The sequence below is a fragment of the Salmo salar genome, chromosome ssa01 (assembly GCF_905237065.1).
Source record: "Salmo salar chromosome ssa01, Ssal_v3.1, whole genome shotgun sequence".
In the NCBI taxonomy this organism is placed as follows: Eukaryota; Metazoa; Chordata; class Actinopteri; order Salmoniformes; family Salmonidae; genus Salmo; species Salmo salar.
The window spans coordinates 71,917,517-71,941,266 of NC_059442.1; the positions used below are offsets into that span (position 1 = coordinate 71,917,517).

General features: G+C 42.0%; 1 protein-coding gene across 1 annotated transcript in view; it reads right to left on the minus strand.

Annotated features, from left to right (window-relative positions):
• The window catches only part of LOC106608078 (acylphosphatase-2), a 96,551-nt gene extending 72,972 nt beyond the window's left edge, over positions 1-23,579 (minus strand). Inside the window, exon 1 of the mRNA XM_014205774.2 lies at positions 23,323-23,579. Within this exon, the coding sequence (XP_014061249.1) occupies positions 23,323-23,421 (99 nt within the window). The 5' untranslated portion in view covers positions 23,422-23,579. The remainder of the gene's footprint in view (positions 1-23,322) is intronic.
• Positions 23,580-23,750: the final 171 nt, after the last annotated feature.

A 23,750-nucleotide genomic window follows, 5' to 3' on the forward strand; every position in this document is an offset into this window, starting at 1 on the left:
GAGGCACAACATCGCGATACTTCAGGGAACGCGTCGCGAAGGAGACCAAATAGACAAGACCACAAGACTGGTGTGGTGCCGAAATGTACCCCTGTCAGAATCCCCCCTCTCCTCCGCGTGAACGCGCACACACTCAATTCTTCATTGCTGCGACTTGCTTGCTAGTTGAGATTGCTGCTCTTCACTCCGTTGTCAGTTTAGCCAACATTTCACTGATCTTAGTAGCAGAAAGCATGTTTTATTTGTGTCCTTCAAGGCAGCTGTCAGTGATCATGTTAGGCTGCGTTTATTTTTATTTTTATGTCGGTTTGATCGCGGGGAGACACTAGTAATGTCTGCAGTTTCCGGTTTGGCTATTTGTTTCAAGTGTATTAGTCTATAAATAAATCTCTGCCAAAATTCGTCATCTCTCCCATGTCTTATTCGACTAGTAGTTGTTCTGAAATGTTTATTGCTTGCCTACATTTTACTCCCTCCTCTATGTTTAATATAACACATATACATGAATTATTCATTTTGGTTGCCTATCCTGACGTGAAGTTTGTTCTCTAGAAAGTATTTGACTCTGATGTGTGCCATCAGCATTTAATACCCACAATTCAAGTAAGTAAATTGAAACTGATCAAATAATGATTGTTTTTCTGAGGATACTGGGAGTTTGTCTAGCTGTGCCTGTGCTGCATGGCTGGCCATGTGACAGTTTAAAGCAGGGGTTCCCAAACTTTTTTGGGCCCACGACCCCATTTTGATATCTGAAAATTCTCGTGACTCCAACTATTTAATTACCATGTAATTAACAGCAAACATTTACTTTTTTATTTTGGGCTATGGCAGTCAGTTGAAAAACACTAACAGTAGGCTATTTCTGATTGACTTCTCAAATCACAATCACTTTTCATGTGGGGCTATGACAGTCAATTGCAAATGAGTCTGACCATGTATCTTAACTCACCACCACTAATGAGATGGGTGTGCTTAATGCAAGTCGCATCTGAGCTAATCAAAGTCAGGAGGGCGTGATCAACAGTGCGCACTTTTCCCATGTCGGTCCATTAGACTATGTTCACTGAAATTCGCAAATGACATTATGCAATAGAAACCTCTGATTATTCACTGTTAATGGTTTATACACATTGTCCATGACTTCTCCATGACTTTTGACCAAATCTTCATGACTATTATTATAGCCTACATGAAAACATAAGCATTATTGACAGTGAAACACTGCTGTGTCTGATCCCATGTAGACCTACCACCTCCTGCGGTTGTGTGCTTGATCAAGGCATTTAGCCCCCCACATATAACATTGTAAATAAGAATTTGTTCTTAACTGACTTGCCTAGTTAAATAAAGGTTCAATTAAAAAAATGTATATATATATATAGAACTTGTTTTCAACTAGCCTACCTGATTAAATAAAGGTGAAATAAAAATTCAAAAAATATATATATAACTGCACTGTTAGTCACAGGTTGTCAACATGTGGTCAACCCTCCATCTGAAGATCTCCTAGGTGTGCAGGTTTTTTCAACATTACAACCAAATACTTTTGTCTTTATAAAAGGATTCCCTCATTCAAACAATCAAGGTTCAAATGGACAAGGTAGGCTACTTCAAAGCAAGGTATCTAACTTGACATATTTATATATAAGGCTCAAATATTGTTTCGGGGGAGATCTATGCACAGCAAGTTATTTGTCAATTAGGCTATTAGAATATTTTTAACGTTGTCGCAATTACATGGCTACTGTTTAATAGACGGGAATCCCAGTTTTCCAACGGTGCCGATTTATTTAGGCTCTACAGTACCCGTGGAAAGGCAACAACGAAATTAATGCTTAGTTAGCTATAGTTAACTAGCGATATAACTACAACAAGTTATGTTTTGAATTGATGATCTAGTTAGTCTCTCTGTCATTTTATACCTGCAGCTGAAATGTCGCGCTCTCTCTCTCCTGGTGCAAAGGCCCACTCATGCTGGCACACACGCAGCACCACAGACATGCACTGAAGAGTAATTCCGATCATAGCTGATATGTCGTTTTTTAATTGATTGATCATATTTAAAAGTGTGATTTCATTAATTACATTATCAACAATTATGAAAGTAATTACAATGTGCGCAATCTCGAACAATCTACTGTGATTCACAGACTAGCGGCAAATAAACGTGAAAAAATGCGTAATCAGGAAATTAATGCCACTCTACATTGCTATTCAATGAAGATCCCTCCTTCATTCCGCTTGATCAGACATGTTTGCCTCGGTGTGTGAATCTGGGCCAGCGATATAAAGGGAAAGGAGATACCTATACAGTTGTACAACTGAATGCATTCAACTGAAATGTGTCTTCTGCATTTAACCCAACCCCTCTGAATCAGAGAGGTGCGGAGGGCTGCCTTCAAATCGACGTCCACGTCATCGGCGCCCAGGGAACAGTGCCTTGCTCAGCGGCAGAACGACAGATGTTTACCTTGTCAGCTCGGGGATTCGATCCAGCAAATTTTCAGTAACTGGCGCAACGCTCCTACCCGGCAGGGTATCCGCTGCCCTAGGCTACCTTGTTTTTATATAGAAGTTGGTACACAATTCCCCCAAAATTATACTGATCAAAAATATAAATGCAACAATTTCAAAGATGTTACTGAGTTACAGTTCATATAAGTATATCCGTCAATTTAAATAAATTCATTAGGCCCTAACCTATGGATTTAACAGGACTGGGCAGGTGTGCAGTCATCAATGGGTGGGCCTGGGAGAGAATAGGCCCATCCTCTTGGCAACCAGGCCCACGCACTGGGAAGCCAGGCCCTGCCAATCAGAATATGTGAAAAAGCCAGATGTGGAGGTCCTGGGCTGGAGTGGTTATACGTGGTCTTAGTTTGTGAGGCTGGTTTGAGGTACTGATCAATTTTCAATAAACAATGTTGGAAGAGGCAGCTGACGGTAGAGAAATTAACATTCAATTATCTGACAACAGCTCTGGAGGACATTCCTGCTGTCAGCATGCCAATTGCACACTCCCTCAAAACTTGAGACATCTGTGGCATTGTGTTGTGTGACAAAACTGCACATTTGAAAGTAGCCTTTTATTGTCCCCAGCACAAGGTGCACCTGTGTAATGATCATGCTGTTAAATTAGCTTCTTGATATGCCACACCTGTCATGTGGATAGATTATCTTGGCAAAGGAGAAATGCTCACTAACAGTGATGGATACAAATGTGTGCACAAAATTTTAGATAAATAATATTTTTGTGTGTATGGAAAAATTGTGTGTTTTTTTAAATTTCAACTCATGAAACATGAAACAACAACACTACATCTTGCGTGTATATTATTGTTTAGTATAGAAGTGCCGGTACGGCATTCCGGACAGCTTCGACACAAGTTAAGCACTGCTCACAGCTAACGTCCATTTGGAGAGCATAAGTTGGGGAGTTTGAGTTGTTCAGTCAGAGTTCACTCTTAATAGCTAGCAATAGCATAAGTTCTTCGTTTAACAGTGTTATCTGACAAAGGTATTGATGTGAGTTTATGTGCCTCTGCCTCTCCCAAAATGATTTTCACCATATCAATTGCAGCCGATAATATCAAAGTCTCTGCAGTAGTTTATGGTTTCATAGCATAGCAGACCTAGCCATTCCCTGAGGGAATGATTCAAGTTCAACGGTGAAGTTTTTCCATGAGCTAAGGGTGTGGTTGAATTTTATCTTTTAGATTTGAATAATATGCATTTTTAAGGTTAACCACATTACAATGAATTTGAGATACAAAGATAATATTATAATATACAGTACCAGTCAAAAGTTTGGACACACCTAATCATTCCAGGGTTTTACTTTATTTTTAACTATTTTCTACATTGTAGAATAATAGGAAAGACATCAAAACTATTAAATAAAACGTGGAATCATGTAGTAACCAAAAAAGTGTTAAACAATTCAAAATATATTTTATATTTGAAATTCTTCAAAGTAGCCACCCTTTGCCTTGATGACAGCTTTGCACACTCTTTGCATTCTCTCAACCAGCTTCATGAGGTAGTCACCTGGAATGCATTTCAATTAACAGGTGTGCCTTGTTAAAAGTTCATTTGTGGAATTTCTTTCCTTCTGAATGCGTTTGAGCCAATCACTTCTGTTGTGACAAGATAGGGTTGGTATACAGCTCTATTTGGTAAAAGACCAAGTCCATATTATGGCAAGAACAGCTCAAATAAACAAAGAGAATACTAAAGTCTATAATTTCTATAACTTCTCTAGGGCCAGTGGGACGAAATCGTCTCACCTACGTAACAGCCAGTGGAATCCTGTGGCGCGTTATTCAAATACCTTAGAAATGCTATTACTTCAATTTCTCAAACATATGACTATTTTACACCATTTTAAAGACAAGACTCTCGTTAATCTAACCACATGTCTGATTATTTCTGGCTGGGTACTCTGCTGACATAATCTAATGTTTTGCTTTCGTTGTAAAGCGTTTTTGAAATCAGACAATGTGGTTAGATAAAGGAGAGTCTTATCTTTCAAATGGTGTAAAATAGTCATATGTTTGAGAAATTTAAATTATAGCATTTTTAAGGTTTTTCGTATTTCGCCCCAGGCGCTACCATTGGATATTGGCGATAAGAGGTTAACCAGCATGGCTACCACAGCATTCTGCAGCGATATGCCATCCCATCTGGTTTGCGTTTAGTGGGACTATCATTTATTTTTCAACAGGACAATGACCCTACACACCTCCAGGCTGTCTAAGGGCTATTTGACCAATAAGGAGAGTGATGGAGTGCTGCATCAGATGACCTGGTGTCCACAATCACCTGACCTCAACCCAATTGAGGTGGTTTGGAATGACTGTGACCGCAGAGTGAAGGAAAAGCAGCCAACAAGTGCTCAGCATATGTGGAAACTCCTTCAAGACTGTTGGAAAAGCATTCCAGGTGACTACCTCATGAAACTGGTTGAGAGAATGCCAAGAGTGTGCAAAGCTGTCATCAATGCAAAGGGTGGCGACTTTGGACAATCTAATGTCAAAAATATATTTTGATTTGTTTAACACTTTTTTGGTTACTACATGATTCCATATGTGTTATTTCATAGTTTTGATGTCTTCACTATTATTCTACAATGTAGAAAATAGTAAAAAATAAATTAAAACCCTTGAATGAGTAGGTATGTCCAAACTTTGACTGCTACTGTATATACAGTACATTCGGAAAGTATTCAGACCCCTTCCCTTTTCCACATTTTGTTACGTTACAGCCTTATTCTAAAATTGATGAGAAAAAAAAATCCTCATCAATCTATACACAATACCCCATAATGTCAAAGTAAAACCAGGGTTTTAGAATTTTTATTTTTACTTTTTCAAATCTGACCTTTTACTCAGTACTTTGTTGAAGCACCCTTGGCAGCGATTACAGCCTCAAGTCTTCTTGGGTATGACACTACAAGCTTGAGACACCTGTATTTGGGGAGTTTCTCCCATTCTTCTCTACAGATCTTCTCAAGCTCTGTCAGGTTGGATGGGGAGCATTGCTGCACAGCTATTTTCAGGTCTCTCCAGAGATGTTAGATCGGGTTCAAGTTCAGGCTCTGGCTGGGCCACTCAAGGACATTCAGAGACTTGTCCTGAAGCCACTCCTGCTTTGTTTTGGCTGTGTGCTTAGGGTTGTTGTCCTGTTGGAAGGTAAACCTTCACCCCCAGGCTGAGGTCCTGAGTGCTCTGGAGCAGGTTTTCATCAAGGATCTCTCTGTACTTTTCTCCGTTCAGTTTTCCCTCGATCCTGACTAGTCTCCCAGTCCCTACCGCTGAAAAATATCCCGACAGCATGATGCTGTCACCACCATGCTTCATCGTAGGGATGGTGCCAGCTGTCCTCCAGACGTGACGCTTGGCATTCAGGCCAAACAGTTCAATCTTGGTTTCATCAGACCAGAGAATTTTGTTTTTCATGGTCTCAGAGACTTTAGGTGCCTTTTGGCAAACTCCAAGTGGGCTGTCATGTGCCTTTTACTAAGGAGTGGCTTCCATCTGGCCATTCTACCATAAATGCGTGATTGGTGGAGTGCTGCAGAGATGGTTGTCCTTCCGGAAGATTCTCCCATCTCCACAGAGGAACTCTGGAGCTCTGTCAGAGTGACCATCGGGTTCTTGGTCACCTCCCTGACCAAGGCCCTTCTCCCCAGATTGCTCAGTTTGGCTGGGTGGCCAGCTCTAGGAGAGTCTTGGTGGTTCCAAACTTCTTCAATTTAAGAATGATGGAGGCCACTGTGTTCTTGGGGACCTTCAATGCTGCAGAAATGTTTTGGTACCCTTCCCCAGATCTGTGCCTCGACACAATCCTGTCTCTGAGCTTTACGGACAATTCCTTCGGCCTCATGGCTTGGTTTTTGCTCTGACATGCATTGTCAACTGTGGGAACTTAAATAGACAGGTGTGTGCCTTTCCAAATCATGTACAATCAATTGAATTTACCACAGGTGGACTCGAATCAAGTTATAGAAACATCTCAATGATGATCAATGGAAACAGGATGCACCTGAGCTCAACTTCGAGTTTCATAGCAAAGGGTCTGAATACTTAATACATTTGCCCAAAAATGTAAAAACATGTTTTCGCATTGTTATTATATGGTATTGATAATAAAAATAACAAATTTAATGCATTTTAGGATAAGGCTGTAACATAACAAAATGTGGAAAAAGGTCAACGGGTCTGAAAACTATCCGAATGCACTGCATATATATTATTCTGGGGGTGGTGTTTGGGAATTCTCCCACGACCTCATTTACATATCAGGCGACACCAAATGGGGTTTCCACCCCTAGTTTGGGAACCTCTAGTTTATTGCCATCACACAGTGAATCAAAATATAGGTCATTTGTATGTCCATTAGATTATATACCGCAGACCTGTACAATGTTCTCAACATGAGTACAATGTATTCTCCAGTTCTGTACTTAACCTACTCATTGAGAGTAGTTTTTTAAGTTTTGCATACAGTGTTGCACAGGATTTAGCCCCCTTATTCCTTCCTAATTGGTGTCCATTTTGATGTCCTCCATTTGTAAAGAGAGGACAAGCCTGGACTTCCCGGATTAAGACTCCCTGGTGCTCTGCAGAGACATGAATGGCCATAAATGGGATATAATGACAGGGAAAGGCCATCACAACCCTCTGTGGCTCTTAAGGAAGAGATCCATATGCATTCGATCAGGCTTGGCTGTATGATTACTATAGGGCTGGTCTTTGACAAAGCGATCATGATGTTCATCGTCATATAAGAGATGTGACAATAGAAATCTCAGAAGGGCATGCTGTTATAAACAAAAGCATTTCAACCCCTTATAAAATAACGTTTCAATTGTAAATTATCTGGAATTATAAAGATTATATGTTTCACCATGTAATATCCAGAAAGCCTATGTGGGATTTCTAAGACGTAACAAAGTCAAGGGCATATGTATTACAATGAAAAACACACTTATACACACACAAAACAATAATAATAAGAACCTTTCATAATAATCCATAGATCCATAGTTTAAGCAGGAGTTAGTAAAGACAACCGATTCTGATTAAGGTTATGTGTGACCTCTTCAGGATAACCTCTTGAAAGTTTTGTTTACTCCTCTCACTCAGAAATAAGCAGGGAACTGTCACACCTGAAGTAAGGGCAATGACACAAGGTCAAGGACATATTTGTTATGTGTAAACACCACTCAGAAATGTCTATTTGTACAACTTGCGCTTGTTTTGACATACTGCAAAGCCGCCTTCAAGTCAAATTCAAGACTAAACGGCTTTGCAATCTTACTGGATCAGATTAGAAGCCCTGTGGGTTCAGATTCGTCCTCCACACAACCGCTGCAACACTCTCAAGTCATTTCTCCTGAATAATTGCCTGTTTTCAATGGAAACTTCCCAGTTAGCATTACTAGCTACAGACCATCACATAATGATGCGCAGATACATCAATACCTGAAACTAAGGTAGTTTAGCCTTCTTGCTCCTTTTGCTTTCAACAGCAACATTATCCCCCCTCTACTACATACATTCAAACTCATTTCCATAAAAGTGTCTTCACCTTTCACTGTTCGTTGATGGTCTGTTTGTAAAATATAATTCTCTCAATGTTTTCAAACCTTGTGCGGGTAAAGTGCCATACAGGATCCTGTGATCAGTGCATCCCTGTAACCTATTCCATCTGCCTCTGAGGCAGCGAAGGCACTCTCAACATCTCTCTATAGTTCAGCCCCTATTGGAAGAGTCTGTTGTACTAATTTGGGTAAACACTCATCAAAACTGTGGCATTGGGATTTAAAATAATTTATTTAAACACACACACACACACACACACACACACACACACACACACACACACACACACACACACACACACACACACACACACACACACACACACACACACACACACACACACACACACACACACACACACACACACACACACACTCTCTCTCTCTCTCTCTTTTGATAAGTGCATTTAGTTCCCTAGGCTGGGAGACTGGAGGTGCCCTGTGACCCGAGCTTTTGTTACCCCTCTTTCAAAAATATCACATATACCAAAGTAAGCTTTTAAACCTATATGTCCCTCAGGAGGACAGAATTCTGTTTTTCTGTAATCCAAATAAACATACACGTTTTCCCGAAGCATTTTGTACCGGCATTCTGGTAATTATAGAGCATGTTCCCTCAGAAAATCCCTCTGGCTTATGCATGTCATGACCTTATTTATGTACACAGGTACTGTGATTGCTATTGACCTCCGCAATTGCGGTATCGACCCCTGAATAGAACAAAAGTTTCCCTTATCTCATTTTCTTGACTTGATTCCAACCAGAAAACCAGCACAACACAGCGAAAAAGCAGTGAAGCAGGCACCCAAGTTACTATGAGATTTCACTATTTGTTTTTGATTGTCAAATGTCTTCACACCTGTAGTTTGGCAATGGGTTGGTTACTGATCAGTTATGTAGTGGTAAAACAAATGATGGGTAAACTCTGATCGCCGGTCACTGTGAAAAAGTAACGCTACCTATACTTTAAATGCATTTTTCTGCAAAAGGTGCGTAAACGGTCGAGCAAAATAAAAAAGGTGAGTAAACGGCATTGACGTGCATTTAACCTCCACTACACCACTGCTACTGATATACAGTACCCCTCTAGACCTAGCTTACTAGTCACTGAAGATCTTGACTCTAGGTAAAAAGGGTCAAATTTGGCATTTGGCAGTGGTACTAATGTAGAAGTTGCAGTCTAGTCCTATTTCTTGTGACCCTCTCAGACTACATTCCAGTAGGAAGCAGGAGACAGTACACTGCCTTTACATTTGCCCTAAATAGTAAGACAGAAAGTACACTTAAGATCAAGTGGAGTACTATTATTTACAATCACCATCAAATCACCATAATTCCGTTTTCTGGGACATCTGCAATCCATGACAATCAAAGGATGAATATGCCTAAATAAATGAAGGAAAAAGCAATAAGGGGAAACAGCCTTTTCCCCTGCCTCCTAATCAGTGATAATACATGTGATCATCAGAGCTAATGGAAGTCTTTCTGCTTAGGGAATAGCAAACAGCCCTGGCTAACGTAACAGTCTGCAGAACAGAGGTGAACACAAGTCAGAGAACACATTGACTGAGCACACACACACACACACACACACACACACACACACACACACACACACACACACACACACACACACACACACACACACACACACACACACACACACACACACACACACACACACACACACACACACACACACACACTCCACTGTACCGTAACATTATGCCGTTTCACAGAAACAAACTGTAAACACACACATACACAAATAAACAGTACTGCCCACATAAGCACACACACACAAACACAGCTGTGCCTTCACCCTTGTGAAAAAATTCACAGCACAGGATGAACACACAGCTCATAACAGAGAAAAAAACACTGTCCAACAAATAACAGCATATAAATACTTGCAGGCACATCATAGCACAGATGTGGTTATAGGCCTAATGAGGGAACATTTATAATTATGGATGTAAAATGTGAATTGCATTGGAACACAGGGATCACTGTAGTCATAAAAGAGAGAAGAGAAGAAGCACATGATCTACCTGCCATTTTAGGTGTGCAACCTCCATTAGGGTGCTGAGCTGATGTCCAGTAACACTGGCTTGTGGAGCCATGATTAGACTCCTGATACTGTTACTGTCATTTATTACATACATTCACTCAGCCTGGCACTGTCCATTCACAGACGGGCAGCTGGGTTAGCATGGCGTGCGGCTAGTGGCCTGCTACCACCAACGGCTGAATAATCAAATCACAAAAGCTAAAAAAACGTTCCTTTAACCCCGTCTCTACAGCTGAGCTGTCTAATGAGCGTCATTTGTGTACATCCTTTTCAACTGGTCTTGCAGAAATTAAATACCTATTCTGATAGATGTACTCATACGATAAGCAGGGGTACAAAAAAACACAGTCTCTGACTCTTCATCATATAGAAATGCTACAAATATGAACTACATTCTGCCAATATTAGTTTTCTGTAAAACAAACTGTACATGTCCGACACTACCTGAAATAAACATCAAAGGCTGGCATTTAAATCCTAGACTGTTAATGAAGCTTCGTATTCACTCTAGTTTCATATACATTACCAGTCAAAAGTTTGGGACACACGTACTCATTACATTTTTAGTTGTTGGTGCTTTGCTGGGGACACTATCTGTGATTTATTTAGAATTCAAGGCACACTTAACCAGCATGGCTACCATAGCATTCTGCAGCGATACGCCATCCCATCTGGTTTGCACTTAGTGGGACTATCATTTGTTTTTCAAAAGGACAATGACCCAACACATATGTGGGAACTCCTTCAAGACTGCTGGAAGGGCATTCCAGGTAAAGCTGGTTGAGAGGAGGCCAAGAGTGTGCAAACCTTTCATCAAGGCAAAGGGTGGCTACTTTGAAGAATCTAAAATATATTTTGATTTGTTTAACACTTTTTTGGTTACTACTTGATTCCATTTGTGTTATTTCATAGTTTTGATGTCTTCACTATTACTCTACATTGTAGAAAATAGTAAAAATAAATGAAAACTCTTGAATGAGTAGGTGTGTCCAAACTTTTGACTGGTACTGTACATTATCTGATAAGTCTCTATAAGCACTTGGTTTTGGCTTTCGTTTAGAGCTACAATACAGTGTGTGCAGGCTTTTCTTCAGTTCAGCACTGGCACCCGTCTGGCAGTATAACAGGCCTTGATATTATACAGCAATAAACAATAGATTACATGTGCTGTGTAGAGGAATGTAGTGCGTCTCATGTTATGTAGGATACCAAATTGCTCGAATCGGCAGAACACACACACACACACACACACACACACACACACACACACACACACACACACACACACACACACACACACACACACACACACACACACACACACACACACACACACACACACACACACTAAGACTTACATCCTGCTGACAAATGAGAATTGCAGGATTTATACTGCCCTGTTGACATTGACATCATGAAACAACCAAAAGCAGCTTATATATTACATACATTTAGCACATTTATTTCACAATTGTAATCATATATTTAGATGATAACAGAATTTGGTGAAAGCGGGACAATTTTGTAATGAAAACAGACAGTTTCATTATCCCATGTTACTGTAACAATACAATGAATTGGGCATAAGCAGACATAAGCAGAGAGTAAACATACTGTAAGCAGACATAAACAGAGAGTACAGGATATTCGGAATGCATGTTTTCCTTTCAACAAACACATACAATGTAATCCTCCAGATAAGATGGTCACGACAACAATAGAACAGTGATGAATGTGGTCAAATATTGTGAAAAGACAAAGAGTGTTCTTCAGGTGTGTTCAGGTATCCGAATGTACCCTTTAGAGTATCTACAGCGCCATCACTACTATCCACTATCCCATTTTCCTAACCTCTGTACTGTATGATTGTTGAAGCTTGCCCAGTCATTCCACAGTATAAAGGGAGTATTGCACCAACTGTGGAGGAAAACGCACTGCAATCTCAACTAATTCAGCAGCAGCCTCCATTTACACTAAGTATACAAAACATTAAGAACACTTGCTCTTTCCATGACAGACTGACCAGGTGAATCCAGATGAAAGGTATGATCCCTTATTAATGTCACTTGTTAAATTCACTTCAATCAGTGTAGATAAAGGGGAGGAGACAGGTTAAAGAATGATTTCTAAGCCTTGGGACAATTGAGACATAGATTGTGTATGTGTGCCATTCAGAGAGTGAATGAGCAAGACAAAAGATTTAAGTGCCTTTTAACTGGGTATGGTAATAGGTGACAGGCACACCTGTTTGTGTCAAGAACTGCAATACTGCTGGGTTTTTCAAGAATGGTTCACCACAAAAAGGACATCCAGCCAACTTGACACAACTGTGGGAAGTATTGGAGTCAACATGGGCCAGCATCCCTGTGGAATGCTTTCGACACCTTGTAGAGTCCATGCCCTGATAAATTGAGGCTGTTCTGAGGGAAAAGTTTTGTACACTCAGTGTATGTAGCCTAGTATATCAAAATATTTGTTTTATGAACAGAAACAAATACACATTTTTATAGCTACATGGAAAAGTAAAGTCTACACCATAACAGCATCCCATATCCTATCCAGTAGTCAGATATTGTTATTGAATATAACAAGATGAAGGGCAACATCTAAACAAAGATTAAACATTTCAATGCAAACCACAGTAAAGTGTTTTTCTGTGAAGACCATCAACCCAAATAGCCTAATTAATTATTTTCAAATGATTGAAATAGGCAGAATAGTGTAATTTGTTCTGGGTGCAATTACGCTTCAACAATTTATATTTCTGTGGATAAAAGATAAATAATAAAGATAAATAAATAGTCTAAACATATGTAAATTCATTTAAAATGTGCAATGTCCGGGGAGTGTTCGATATGCATGGCATTTGATACAAGTGCAGTGAAATGATCGATGTCCGCATTTCCCGTTCATAAGCATCAATGACGTGGGATGACATGGCCTACAATTTTCATGTTTCTGAGAGGTGAATTATACAGTCTTTCTTCATTTCAAAGCAATATGCTACAATTTATTTAATACCTATACCATTTTTTTCTTTTTTTAAATGTAACCTTTATTTAACTAGACAAGTCAGAACAAATTGACAATGACGGCGTACCCCGGCCAAATCCGGACGATGCTGGTCCAATTGTGCGCCTCGCTATGGGACTTCCAATACAGCCAGGATTCGAACCAGGGACTGTAGTAACACCTCTTGCACTGAAATGCAGTGCCTTAGACTACTGTGCCACTCGGGAGCCCGAATTACCCTATTCATTTGTAACTTTCAAATATGGAATTCACAAAGATATAAATGGCGTTTTGTTAGTAAACATGTTTATAAAATGGTCATAGCCCAATTACACCAGTGGAGGGTCCTCATAGGAGGAAGGGAAGGACCATGCTCCTCAGTGAATTTCATAAAAATAGTGAAACAGTAAAAATAAAACTCTACTAAATGTATTCATGTTACCTAATCATTGATTAAAACATATGGTTTTGCAATGAAGGTCTACAGTAGCCTCAACAGCACTCTGTAGGGTAGCATCATGGTGTAGCAGGAGGATAGCTAGTTTCCGTCCTCCTCTGTGTACAATGACTTCAATACAAAACCTAGGAGGCTCCTGGTGCTCACCACCTTCCATAGACTCACACAGTAATCATGACAACTTCCGGAAGACATCCTTCAACCTATCAGAGTTCCTGAAGCATGAAGTGACATGTTGTCCACCCAAACAAACTATCAGAGAAAATATATTACAGAAAGCATAAGCTACAGCTAGCTAGCAGTGCAGTGCATAAAATGTGGTGAGTAGTTGACTCAAAGAGAAAGAAATATTACGGAGAAGCAAGGGAGAGAGAGAGAGATTTTGTAGCATTTTTTTCACTTACTTAGCGAATGCAGCTAACTAGTTTAGCCTACTCAAACAAAGAGGGGTGCTATGTTAGCTAGCTGACCATGGCTATCCAACACTGGAACTCTTCCAAGTCAAGGTAAGCTTTTGATTTTATTAACTTATTGCCACTGGGGTGTAACTGCTAAACTGCTTGCTGCTAACTGTACGCTGTACTGCATGATTGTAGCAGGTTTACTAACGCGTTAGTTCTAGTAGCTATGTTGACTATGACGTTAATATGGTGACAACGATGAAGGCTGTGTGTAGCGGTTTTTTCACCTGGTCACAGAAAGCTGATCTGTTGCGTACTGAAGTCCACAAGCGAAGGGAAAAGGTGAAAGGAGGAGAGCATAGATGTGAGAAGGAATACAACGATCAAAGGGATCATGCTGTTTGTATGTGGCTGCTATGAAAGAGAACTTTGTTTGCGTGTAATCAGGGGTGCATTCATTCCGCCGATTCTGTTGAAAAACATTTCTTAAATGGAAACGAACAGAACAAAACGGGGATAAACATACCTGAATTTGTCCAATAGAAACTTGTTTGCAACTGTTTAACTAATGATATAACCATAGATCAGCTAGATGCAGGCAAGAGTGTGCAAGGCGGTATTGAATGTGTCAATGTCTGTCACCTTGATTACTCCAATTTCTCTCTACCTGTTGTAAACTTTCATTCATAGGCTAGGTTGTAGCAACCTCATGATGGGTATAGAGAAAATTTGAGTATACCTATCAATGTTACATTGAGCTGGGTGAATGGAATATGACTGACAGTTATCCAATATGCTGTAATAGAAATAAGGCCGTGCTCATAAAAAAATGAGCGTCCTCCCTCATATTAAACAGCACCAACAGACACTGAATTCCACCTAAAATACATGCCACATTTATTAAAATTGACCAAATAAATGAAACTGTCACAATATGTCTACATATTGTGGGTGTAACTTCCTGTTAGGAAGGTCTTCCTAATGTTTTGAATACTCAGTGTATGAATCATATCTAGCACTTTACAGTAGGTGGTGGGAGTCAGCTCATCCATGAATGATAGCATCCTCAGAGAGCTGACCTATTGATTACTCATGAGATTTGGTTTTTGTTATTCTATCGGAGAGGCTCACCAGACCACTGCAGACAACATACAGTGTATTTGGAAAATATTCTGGCCCTTTGACTTTTTCCACATTTTGTTACGTAACAGCCTTATTCTAAAATTGATTAAATAGGTTTTTTTCCTCATGAATCTACACACAATACCCCATAATGACAAAGCAAAACCAGGTTTTTAGAAATGTTGTTCATTTATTAAAAATAAATAACTGAAATATTACATTTACATAACTATTCAAACCCTTTAATCAGTACTTTGTTGAAGCACCTTTGGCAGTGATTGCAGCCTTGAGTCTTCTTGGGTATGACCCTATAAGCTTGGCACACCTGTATTTGGGGAGTTTCTCTTACTCTTCTTAGCAGATCCTCTTAAGCTCTGTCAGGTTGGATGGGGAGCGTTGCTACACATCTATTTTCACGTCTCTTCAGAGATGTTTGGCAGCGATTACAAGCCTTGAGTCTTCTTGGGTATGACGCTACAAGCTTGGCACACCTGTATTTTTGGGAGTTTCTCCCATTCTTCTTTGCAAATCCTCTCAAGTTCTGTCAGTTTGGATGGGAAGCGTTGCTACACATCTATTTTCCGGTCTCTTCAGAGATGTCGATTAGCTTGAAGTCTGTGCTCTGGCTGGGCCACTCAAGGACATTCAGAGACTTGTTCCGAAGCCATTCATGCGTTGTCCTGAAGCCATTCATGTGTGTTCAGGGTCATTGTCCTGTTGAAAGGTGAACCTTTGCCCTAGTCTGAGGTCTTGAGTGCTCTGGAGCAGGTTTTCATCAAGGATCTCTCTGTACTTTGCTCCGTTCATCTTTCCCTTGATCCTGACTAGTCTCCCAGTCCCTGCCACTGAAAAGTATCCCCACAGCAGGATGCTACCACCACCATGACTCACCGTAGGGATGGTGCCAGGTTTCCTCCAGACATGATGCTTGGCATTCAGGCCAAAGAGTTGAATCTTGGTTTCATCAGACCAGAGAATATTGTTTCTCATGATCTCAGAGTCTTTAGGTGCCTTTTGGCAAACTCCAAGTGGGCTGTCATGTTCCTTTTACTGAGGAGTGGCTTCTGTCTGGCCACTCTACCATAAATGCCTGATTGGTGGAGTACTGCAGAGATGGTTGTCCTTCTGGAAGGTTCTCTCATCCCCACAGAGGAACTCTGGAGCTTTGTAAGAGTGACCATCGGGTTCTTGGTCACCTCCCTGACCAAGGCCCTTCTCCCCAGATTGCTCAGCTTGGCGGCCAGCTCTAGGAAGAGTCTTGGTGATTCCAAACTTCTTCTGTTTAAGAATGATGGAGATCAGGCTAGCATAGCGAGCTAGCTACTACTAGGTATTCCTGCCTCCTCATGGTGGAGTTTCTTGGGTATCAAATCAAATCAATTAAATCAAATTTGATAAAATTAGGTTGATCGTGCTGCGGTCAAAGGCTAGCTAGCCTAGCTTAGACTAAAGACCCTCTTGGTTAACGTCGGCTAGCATGCATAACGTCCGGTGAATTAAGCTTTCTAGCGTTCTCCCAGAGCTATGGCAACCCCATTCCTATTTTCAATTTCTGGAGTTGAAGAGAGTAGAGAGAGTGGGGCTTACGTGCTCCTCTGGTCTTCACCGAGCCCAGGAACGGGCAGCGCGGGGCCAAACAGGTGTGGTACCTCAATTCCCTCCTTCAGGGAACAGTAGTTACAGCCATAACATTACGTTCCCTTTCAGTTAGTCAACTTTGGTATAACATAATATGGGGAAATATAATCACGCCCCCAGCTGACCCCAACGGATACTAAATTAAAACAGCCTATGGCAGACTACCCAGACCTGACTACGACAGATGCAGCAGTCTGGGTATGGAGCACATGGCGCACTGTCTAGTGACTTTCCCCTGTCCTAGCCGTAAGAACCCTGTGGGCTACACTGGGAGCAGTGACATCCAAGTGATAAAACATCACAAAAGTGTGTCATGATGCCCAACTTGCAGCAGCACAAATATCTCTTATAGTTAAACGCCCAAGACGCTGCAAGACCCCTGGTTGGGTGCCTTCACATTCCAATGTGAGAGACGCTGCTTAGGGAGCGCCCTGCCGCAAGCTGGATTAGCAAAACAGACAAAAAGCTGGTCACATAAACCAGAAATCCCGGGGTCCTTTCAATGTACGTGTGTAAAGCTCGCACCAGACACAGGGCATGTAACCTCCGTTGCTCTTCCAAAGCAAAAGAAGGTCCCTAACATATTTAGCTGAGGCCAAAGCCATGAACAGGGAGGTTTTGTAGGAGAAGGTCTTCAGATGCACCAACTCCAGAGGCTCAAAGGGGCCTCCAAAACCAGTGCAAAGTCCAATGTAGGTGCAATAGGTTTAGAGTCCGGTCTGAGACAACGTACACCCTTCAGGAATCGCACAACCAAGGGGTGCAACACAGCCCAGGATGGAACCTAGGTCTGTAGTGAGGCTACAGTGCCTTAGACCACTGCGCCACTCGGGAGGCCTCAGCCTCCACTCCTGAGAGAGAGGGTCCCACCTCGATAAAAGATCTGCAGTTGAGGCAACCGGGGACATGCGTCGCCCGAACCGAGAGCATGTGCACACTGCTCCCCAGCAATAGGGAGCAAGCAAAGGTTAGGAGGGAGAGAGAGTCTCTCCCCGTCTGTTGATGCACGCCACCACTGACATATTGTCCGTTCTGACCAGCACAAGCCGGCCCGACAAAAGCATGGGGAGGCGCCTGAGCACCAGATACACCTTTAGGAGCTCCAGGTAATTGATATGCTGTGTGCTCTGCACCAGTGTCCATTCCCCCAAATCGAGTTGCCTCCATACAGTGTACACAACCCTTGGGGGGATGTGTTTGTTGTGACCACCTTGCAGAATACAACTTAGCCCTTGGAAGCCCCCTGACCATAGCAGAGGGTCACACCACTGGGCCACGGCCTGTGGACCTGACAGAGACACCCGAAGCGACCAGCTTAGCTGTGAGATGTGTCCAGGTGAGTGGCTAGCACTCAGTGCTGCAAGGGCTTCATCAACAATAGACCCAGGGGAATGACTTCCATCACTGAAGCCATCATCCACAGGAGGACGTAGGAAATTGTGAATATGCACTGTGTGACCCAGCCAAAATTTGGGTAAGCAGAGCCAGAATCCGGACACCCTACGGGGGGATAGAAAATTGTAATACACGAGTGAGCCTAGCTCGAGACCCAGGAACGAAATGCGCTGAGACTGAGTCAGACAACTATTTTTCTGGTTTATTTTGAAGCCTAGAGACTGAATACGGGATAGTAGCATGGTTGTGTGTAACACTTCTTGCCCCATTGACACCGCTGCCCCCAGCCAATCGGCTGTAAAAGCCAGCGGCTCGTGAGCATTTGTTTGTAGACGCTGAGGTGCTTGCTGAGGGCACATACTGTAGGTCTAGAATGGGATGCAAAATTCAGTCCCTATTTGGAACCAGTAAATACCGGCTGTAACAGTCTCCCTGGATCTTTGACAGGATTGCCTGCTTCTGGAGACTGGAGGATATTTCCTCCCTCAAAACAGGCACTGAGGCCTTGGGAAAAGTCGATGTGATGACGCTGCAGAAGCATGGGGGATGCACAAGAAACTGTTGTCACAACACGCCTCACTCAGTTGGTAAGATGCGTTCAAGTAACCGGCTAGCACTCAGCAACAGAACACATACATTAAAAATAGAACCAGGATTTTTATTTTATTTTTTATTTATCATGGAGGTTAACCTACCAACCAGTCATTGGTACTGGCAACAAAGCACTTTTTAACCAAACTTGGAATGGGACTCTGAAAAAACTAACCCCATCTGTGGTAACAGACCGGGGCGTTTCGTAATCAAATCTAATTCCCAGGAATGAAAAGCGGTGAGCTGGAGAAGGACCGCTCATTTCGGGGGTTCAGATGAACCACAGACTGTGTGTGGGATAATAGCATGGTCGTGTCCAACCCTGCTTGTTCCCTCGACTCCGCTACCAACCACCAATTGCCAACAGGGCCCATAACCTGTATCACTCCCACCCTGGGGAGAATGCTATACCCCTTGAACCATGTGAATACCATGGAACATGGGGTAAAAGAGGGGCATTAAACATTGACAGTTGTAACTGGCGCCCGAGGAGATGGCTGCCGTTTATGGGCTCCTAACCAATTGTGCTATTGTGTGTGTTTTTTTGGCATTATTTGTAACTTTTATCTCTTATGACCGAAAAGAGCTTCTGGATATCAGGACAGCGATTACTCACCTCGCACTGGATGAAGATTTTTTCTTTAATGAGTCGGACGAGAAGGATTTACTTCAGACACCGGACAAGGCCCAAATCCCATAATTCGCATGAAGAAGAGACAGAGATATTGGGGACGTAGGTTAGAGAGCCTTGTAAGGATCCGATGGCGAGTGGGTAATCCGCCTCTACTATCAGTCCTATTAGCCAACGTGCAATCATTGGATAATAAACTGGATGAGCTCCGATCAAGACTATCCTACCAACGGGACATTAAAAACTGTAATATCTTAATTTTCCCCGGGCCGTGGCTGAACGACAACATGGATAACATACAGCTGGCTGGGTTTTCTGTGCATCTGCAAGATAAAACAGCTGCCTCAAGGGGTGACAGTCTGTGTCTATTTGTAAATAACAGCTGGTGCACAAAATCTAATATTAAGGAAGTCTCAAGGTTTTGCTCGCCTGAGGTAGAGTATCTCATGATAAGCTGTAGACCCCAGTATTTACCAAGAGTTTTCATCTATATTTTTCATAAGCTGTCTATTTACCACCACAAACCGATGCTGGCACTAAGACCGCACTCAACGAGCTGTATAGAACCATAAGCAAACAAGAAAATGCTCACACAGGAGGCGGTGCTCCAAGTGGCCGGGGACTTTAATGCAGGGAAACTTAATCCGTTTTACCTCATTTCTACCAGCATGTTACACGTGCAACCAGAGGAAAAAAATCTTGATACCACCTTTACTCCATACACAGAGACACGTACAGTACAAAGCTCTGCCTCGACCTCCATTTGGCAAATCAATGACCCTACGTACATACCCCAACCAGAAGCCATGGATTACAGGTAACTTTCACACTGAGCTAAAGGGTAGAGCTGCTGCTTTCAAGGAGCGGGACTCTACCCTGGATGCTTATAAGAAATCCCGCTATGCCCTCCGACAAACCATCGAACAGGCTTCTATCTCAAGGCCATCAGACTGTTAAACAGCCATCACTAACATAGAGAGGCTGCTGCCAACATACAGACTTGAAATCCTTGGCACTTTAATAAATGGATCACTAGGCACTTTAATAATGTTTACATATCTTGCATTATTCATCTCATATGTACACTACCGTTCAAAAGTTTGGGGCCACTTAGAAATGTCCTTGCTTTTGAAAGAAAAGCACATTTTCTTTCCATTAAAATAACATCAAATTGATCAGAAATCCAGTGTAGACATTGTTAATGTTGTAAATGACTATTGTAGCTGGAAACGGCAGATTTGTTATGGAACCCGCAAAACACCAGTCTCAACGTCAACAGTGAAGAGGCAACTCCAGGATGCTGGCCTTCTAGGCAGAGTTGCAAAGAAAAAGCCATATTTAAGACTGGCCAATAAAAAGAAAAGATTAAGATGGGCAAAAGAACACAGACACTGGACAGAGGAACTCTGCCTAGAAGGCCAGCATCCTGGAGTCGCCTCTTCACTGTTGACGTTGAGACTGGTGTTTTGCGGGAACTATTCAATGAAGCTGCCAGTTGAGGACTTGTGAGGCGTCTGTTTCTCAAACTAGACACTCTAATGTACTTGTCCTCTTGCTCAGTAGTACACCGTGGCCTCCCACTCCTCTTGTATTCTGGTTAGGGCCAGTTTGCGCTGTTCTGTGAAGGGAGTAGTATACAGCATTGTAAGAGATCTTCAGTTTCTTGCCGATTTCTCGCCTTTTGCAACTGCACACGGTTTGCAACTGCACATGGGGACAAAGATCGTACTTTTTAGAGAAAGGTCCTCTGGTCTGATGAAACAAAAATAGAACAGTTTGGGCATAATGACCATTGTTATGTTTGGAGGAAAAAGGGGGAGGCCTGCAAGCCGAAGAACACCATCCCAATCATGAAGCAAGGGGGTGGCAGCATCATGTTGTGGGGGTGCTTTGCTGCAGGAGGGACTGGTGCACTTCACAAAATAGATGGCATCATCAGGGGGGAAAATGATGTGGATATATTGAAGCAACATCTCAAGACATCAGTCAGGAAGTCAAATCTTGGTCGCAAATGGGTCTTCCAAATGGACAATGACCCCAAGCATACTTCCAAAGTTGTGGCAAAATGGCTTAAGGACAACAAAGGTATTGGAGTGGCCATCACAAAGCCCTGACCTCAATCATATAGACATTTTTGGGCAGAATTGAAAAAGCATGTGCGAGCAAGGAGGCCTACAAACCTGACTCAGCTACACCAGCTCTGTCAGGAGGAATGGGCCAAAATACAGCCAACTTATTGTGGGAAGCTTGTGGAAGGCTACCCGAAACATTTGACCCAAGTTAAACAATTTAAAGGCAATGCTACCAAATACTAATTGAGTGTATGTAAACGTCTGACCCACTGGGAATGTGATGAAAGAAAAAGAAGCTGAAATAAATAATTCTCTCTGCTATTATTCTGACATTTCACATTCTTAAAATAAAGTGGTGATCCTAACTGACCTAAGACAGGGAATCTTTACTAGGATTAAATGTCAGGAATTGTGAAAAACTAAGTTTCAATGTATTTGGCTAAGGTGTATGTAAACTTCCGACTTCAACTGTATATTCTTATTCCATCCCTTTACTTAGATTTGTGTGTATTAGGTAATTGTTGTGGAATTGTTAGATTACTTGTTAGATATTACTGCACTGTCGGATTTCACCACATTTGCAATAGCATCTGCTAACCGTGTGTATGTGTAACAGTGTAGGTTCCATCCCTCTCTTCGCCCCAACCCGGGCTCCAACCAGGGACCCTTGCACACATCAACAACTGACACCCCACGAAGCATCGTTACCCATCGCGCCACAAAAGCCGCGGCCCTTGCAACGCAAGAGGAAACCCTACTTCAAGTCTCAGAGCGAGTGACGTCACTGATTGAAATGCTATTAGCGCGCACCACCGCTAACTAACTAACGTTTTCACATCGGTTACATATGTGACCAATAAAATTTGATTTGAGCAGTGTCATGGCTGTCAATGTATTGGGCCATTAGGTCTTCTACTCGTTTTGTCCGGAGGCGAGAGTGCTCTTTACTGACCCCACACCACTACAATCTGCTCAGGTATGTTTCAAAACATTTTATTTCAGAAATGTATTCTATCATTGTCATCTCAGCCTGAGTTTGGATGCATGTTTCTGTCTACTTGTGTCTGTTGTAATAATCATTTAGCAACTAGCTACAGTACTGAGAGGCTTTGGAGGTTAAGTGGAGATTGCCAAATGCTCAGTTGAAAGGACACCCCACACCGTCACAAGTTTAGGCCCCATGCTTAGGTCAATCCCTAAACTCCATCGTACTAATTACCATCCATAAACACCACTTATACAAGAGTAGAGTATTGGACAACACTCCAAACCAGACACTAATGTGCTTTCTGACAGCACAGCAAACATCATCAGCGGAATACTTTAATATTTTATGATGTTTGCTGGACAAAACGTTTGCTGGACAAAACGAGTTTGAATGTGATTGGTTAATTCTGAACACAGCCACATCCCCAGTTATAAGAGGGTGTGCACACTTATGCAACCAGGTTATTGTAAGGTTTTTATTTTTCATTTTTCCCCCTCGAAGATTTCAGTTTGTTTTTCAATTGAATTGTTCACATTATAGGTCACATTAACAGTAGAAAAAGTTCTGACATGATTTATCTTTGTCTCATTCTTTTACATCACAAAAACCTGGCATTTTAACAGGGGTGTGCAGACTTTTTATATCCGCTGTATTTGTACAATGTATAAATACATGGCCGCAAGAAAGTACATGGTCAAATCTGCATTTTGTTCCCCCACTGTACATTAAGTTGTTCATGTCCATACCAAGCATTTAAACAGGTGAGTGATATAAGCCAACACCTGAAGTGAAACAAGTAGAAACCAAACTATGGGAAAGTATGTGAACTGTACTCACAGGGTTCAGGCTCCTCTCACTAATGCCTGTGTCGTCATGACACTGCCTCAGCATAGCCATGAGGCCCTCGATTTCACACGTCAGCCAATCCAATATCATGTCACATAGTTCCTTCTCTTTTGGTAAGAGCACCTCTCATCCCAGAAACTGATAGGCACAAAAGTGGTGAGAGCTGAGCTGATGGGTTATCTACGGTCTTGTGGTGGGTTAGGGGAAAGAGGCACAGCCAAACACTGCCAGGCAGTCAGTCAGACAGGGTTGACTTGGGTCCTGTAGCGTTCCACTGGGCGACCTGGTGGCTCCACTCTGACACAGAGCATAAGGCTCACATGCCCAGTCAACCAGACAGAGAGGAGAGGCACTGGAGTTCGGAATGAGAGGACACAACCTCACATCCTCTCGTTTCATAATTCAAGATAGAGTCCCTC